Below are 2,615 nucleotides of genomic sequence, written 5' to 3' on the forward strand. Positions count from 1 at the left end.
AGATGAGTTTACGGGAGAGTCATGGAATTTTCTTGGGGTGTGTTTGGGTTTGGTTTTGGTTTTGGGTTTTGGTTTTTGGTTTGGGCCTTGGTACATGGATTTGCTTTCCTTTCATGGAAGACACAATGTGGGCCACGGTAGTGGGTGAGGCAATGTGAGGGTCAGGTTGTGTGGTTGTGGTGGAGGTGTGGTTGAGTGGTGGCCTGTGTCACAGTGGTGGAAGAAAAAGCTACCATTATAGTTGTGGTCTTCTTGGAGTCCCGGACGTTTCTCAAACGTTTTAGAGGCTATGCAGGCTCTTCCTCCGTAGCTTTTTGGGAAGACCAACTAGCAGAAGGCTTGCTAGGAGTCTTCCTTTTCTTCTAAGCCTTTCGTTTCTTCCTTCTTTTTACTTCAACCTTGGGTTCAGTCTCAGGAGCCTCAACATCAATCTCCTCAACATCCTGCTCCTTCTCACTCTCATTATCATCACCTTCATCATCATCATCATCACCACCACCAACAACAACAACAACCTTATCTTCAGATTCCATTTCAGTAAACAACCAAACTTAACCCAAGAACCTTACCTTTGTACTTGTATCCTCGGGGAGGATCCAACATTGCTTTAAATACAGTCTGCTTCACCATCTTTGCATTATGAGGCTCCTCAGTTGGGAACTCATTGCCCTTTGCATCCAACATTATGGGATAAACATGTCTTGGTATCTCAAGCATCATATCATCTAGTAAAAGCTGCACAAATCTCGGGCAGATCATCCAAGTATTGCTTGTCAAGGTGTTTACATGCATACACTGAAACATCAGCCTTGAGTAATTGAACTGCAGCTTGTTGGTCATGAAAGCCATAACATCAACCTAATCAGTTCTTAGCTTGTCAACCCCGCCTCTCAACTCATACACATAATTTGCAATAATATGAAATAAAAACTTCCAATATGGCGGCAAATGCTTATTCTCAAAAGTTGTCCACTTTGCATCATATCCAATCTGAGTCACAAAATCTTGCAGCTCATCCTTCTTCGTTCTTTTGAAATAATGATATGGAGCATCTTTGATATTTAAAGCCCTTATAACATCTGCCTTGGTGATTTTGAGACATTTTCCAGCCACTTTAGTAGTAATGGAATCACCGTCCATGACAGCCTCGGCCTTTGTCCAAAACTCCTCAATCCAGCAGGAGTGGATCTCGGGATTAGCATAGATGACATGCATAAGAAAATTTTCTCTTAATCCCTTGCTCATGGATGTGAATACCTGGTGTCTCCTCTTACTTGCAAGATCAAGAGGACAATAAATATTATGTTGCTACAAAACATAATCAAACAAACTATTAGAACTAATTTATAAAGGAAAAACAATAAAATATGTACAAGAATGAGAACAAAAATCAAGACAGAATGCAAGTTTTCAAATCTACAATTTTGAAAATTGTCAGGGCTAAACGAATCGAATGAAAACAAATCGAATAGAATAGGAAATCGATTCGATTCAAAATTTATAACTCGATTCGATTGATATTAGAATTTGATTCGGTTGAATTTAAAGTTTGATTAGATTGGAATTTGATTTGATTGGAATCTGGAACTCGATTCGAATGAAATCAAGAACATGATTCAATCGAAATCACAAACTCAATTCTATTCAAACATGAACTCGATTTGATTCAAATACTTAACTCGAGTCAAATCATAAGTATGCCCAAAACTCAATTCCTCTTAGATCCAAGGTCTTCTAGACCCAATTTACCCTTCTAAACAACTTTTATGCACAAACACAAACATATAGAGGACCAATCGGACGCATTAGGGTCTGTAAAGCCCTAAAATCCAAAACCATACAAATATTTACAAAAGAGTCCCTAGGTTCTTCATGATGTCGACAACAAGTTCTTAACATTGATTTTGACAAGAACAAACATCATGTGGTCCTTTAATTATCTGAAGGTTCAGTTATGAACCATTAGGAACAAGAACAAGAATATCAACATATATAAAGAGGTATTACCGATATAGAAGGGTCCATGTTGGTGATTATCAAGTGTGAAACTAAAGATATTAAGCAGATTTGTTGTTTGTGTTTGGAGTTGAAATAGGCGGTGGTGGTGGTGTTAGAGAGAAAGAGAGTTGAGAGGTTTTAAAGGAAAAATGAAGTGATAAATGAAAAGAATTTTGATTTTCACTTTATATAGAGTCAGCCTACCTCGCGATAGGGTCAAAACCTCTCGAGTTTTAAAATATTTTACGCTCTCAACCCCCGGACGCTGAAAATATTTGCGGATTAAAACCCTAAAAATATTTATTCACCAAGCCCAAACACTTGAATATATACAAGATAGATTTTTCTTGGTTTACACATTTGACAATATTTGCATAAGGGACCTCAATAATAAACCTTAAAGATTTAAAATAAACTTTAGATAAATCAGGAAAAAAATAAAATGAAACAATAAAATAAAAGGAAAAAATAAAACAAAATTAAAGTAAAAATAAAATAAAATAACTTAAAATGAGATTTTAAGTTAAAAGCATAAATAAAAAAAAATAAAAAAGTTAGGAGTAAAGATGAAATTAATATAATATAACAAGAATATTTACGAGAGTTTTCTAACAATT

The 2,615-nt window shown here is 35.8% G+C and overlaps 1 protein-coding gene across 1 annotated transcript; it reads right to left on the minus strand.

The window, feature by feature from the left end:
* Positions 1-593: 593 nt before the first annotated feature.
* Positions 594-2,107, minus strand: LOC143601879 (uncharacterized). Its single transcript, XM_077079163.1, has 2 exons — positions 2,008-2,107; positions 594-1,308 (listed from the first exon to the last, which is right to left on the minus strand). The coding sequence occupies exons 1-2, from the start codon at positions 2,023-2,025 to the stop codon at positions 859-861; spliced, it is 468 nt and encodes a 155-aa protein (XP_076935278.1). The 5' UTR covers positions 2,026-2,107; the 3' UTR covers positions 594-858.
* Positions 2,108-2,615: the final 508 nt, after the last annotated feature.

Source organism: Bidens hawaiensis, unplaced genomic scaffold (genome assembly GCF_021521415.1).
Source record: "Bidens hawaiensis isolate Kalapana, Puna unplaced genomic scaffold, B.hawaiensis_p1.1 tig00057466_1, whole genome shotgun sequence".
NCBI classification, from domain to species: Eukaryota; Viridiplantae; Streptophyta; class Magnoliopsida; order Asterales; family Asteraceae; genus Bidens; species Bidens hawaiensis.